Below are 1,555 nucleotides of genomic sequence, written 5' to 3'. Positions count from 1 at the left end.
TCTTCGCACCCTTGAGCAAGATGTGTTCTTAACCCCATGCTCAGGTTGTGCGTATAGTGAGTCGAGTATCTACTATATAGATCGATTCATGTGCACATGCAAGAGGAGCCTTAGTATTACGTCTAGGATAGTGGACTTGTATTCGAAATTCTTTTCAGAGGGGAAATGACTATTAAAAGGCAGCCTGGGGTAAGTTTGCATTTCCTCTCTGCGTTAACACTCCATAAAGCTGATCCATGAAAAAAAAAGTCACAGCATAACCCTGGATTCAGTGTGACCTCACTTTCTCTGCTGAAGGAGAAATGAATGAATTAAATACCCAGAACAACCCATGAACATTAAACTGTGGTTTATCATTTAACAGATGGGTCAAATTAACCACCCCGCCATGCAGGCATTAAGCACACTTTAACTATATATGGAAACTGTATTTTCAGTGTGGTTTGACCTCTAATAAACTTTATCTTGGTTCTTTCTGGAGATGATATGATATGTTATGTAATAAAAAGATTCCTACCTGTCTGACACCTGCTGCTCTTTGAAAACTCATTTAAATTCATTGCGTTCTGCAGCATAGTAAAGCAGACCGGGGCTAGTTGTCACAATGAATATCAAATCACTGTTGTGGCCTACAAATATTGGAATACATAAACTTATCCTTTTAAAACATGATAATTTTATCTTGAGAAAACGGTTCTCCTTTCAGTTAGCCTATAGAAATATAGATAAAACAAACATTTGTTTGACTGGATGGTATAGTTATTGGATGTGACATCTTACCCTAAGTGACAATTAGCTCCAGTCATTCCTATTGGTTAAAAAACCCGATCAGGTGACATCGTTAATTTTTCGCACATCACTGACCAAGATGGTCGTAGAATCCGGAACATGAACTATGTGATTGCATATGAACTTTTAGACCTCTTATGGTCTAAAAGTTATGTTTCATCCCAATTTCATTAGCATTTATTTGGGATTTTCTGACAAATATATGTTATTATTTTAGATATAAACTCTTCTGTTGCTGTAAAATTAAATTTCTTTTAAAAAATAGCTAATTAATCATTAACTATTGATGAATTCATACCTCTAGAGATGTTCCACTCTTGCTCTTGATGTGATCTGCTCTTCCTCTTTTTGCAGGGAACCCCTTCGCCAACAGAAGACAAAGTGTCAAGAAAACTGCCCACCGTAAAGCTTGGCTTCGAATCAGCATGACTTCGTAAAAAAAAAATAATAAGGATAGTTTTTATTATGATTTTGCTATCGTGCACCGCTTTTGATGAGTTCCTGTGAACGGCACTCAACCCTTTTCAGTTCCAAGGTTCTTTTATGTCTCTCTCTTTGTATGTATGCCCATCCCTCATATAAAACCAATCCATCTAAAACGTCAGAAATGCATTAGGCATTAAACACGTAAAAGCAAATTCTCCGTGAGCAGCAGAACAACCCTCATGTCCGCGTGTCCCCCAGATCTTCTCACTCTGAGATGTTCTTGGTCCCCAAACGCATTTCAGCAGTTCCCAAACTTTAATATTCCTCTCAGAGTTCTTCA

General features: G+C 37.6%; 1 protein-coding gene across 1 annotated transcript in view; it reads right to left on the bottom strand.

Annotated features, from left to right (window-relative positions):
• Positions 1 to 1,353, bottom strand: part of LOC107740610 (isthmin-2-like) — a 17,494-nt gene extending 16,141 nt beyond the window's left edge. The window contains exon 1 of the mRNA XM_016553087.1: positions 1,088 to 1,353. Within this exon, the coding sequence (XP_016408573.1) occupies positions 1,088 to 1,216 (129 nt within the window). The 5' untranslated portion in view covers positions 1,217 to 1,353. The remainder of the gene's footprint in view (positions 1 to 1,087) is intronic.
• Positions 1,354 to 1,555: the final 202 nt, after the last annotated feature.

This window comes from Sinocyclocheilus rhinocerous, unplaced genomic scaffold, assembly GCF_001515625.1.
Source record: "Sinocyclocheilus rhinocerous isolate Xijiao unplaced genomic scaffold, SAMN03320098_v1.1 scaffold761, whole genome shotgun sequence".
Taxonomy (NCBI): Eukaryota; Metazoa; Chordata; class Actinopteri; order Cypriniformes; family Cyprinidae; genus Sinocyclocheilus; species Sinocyclocheilus rhinocerous.
The sequence above is the reverse complement of the archived record's forward strand: the minus strand, read 5'-3'. Positions and strand labels throughout refer to the sequence as shown.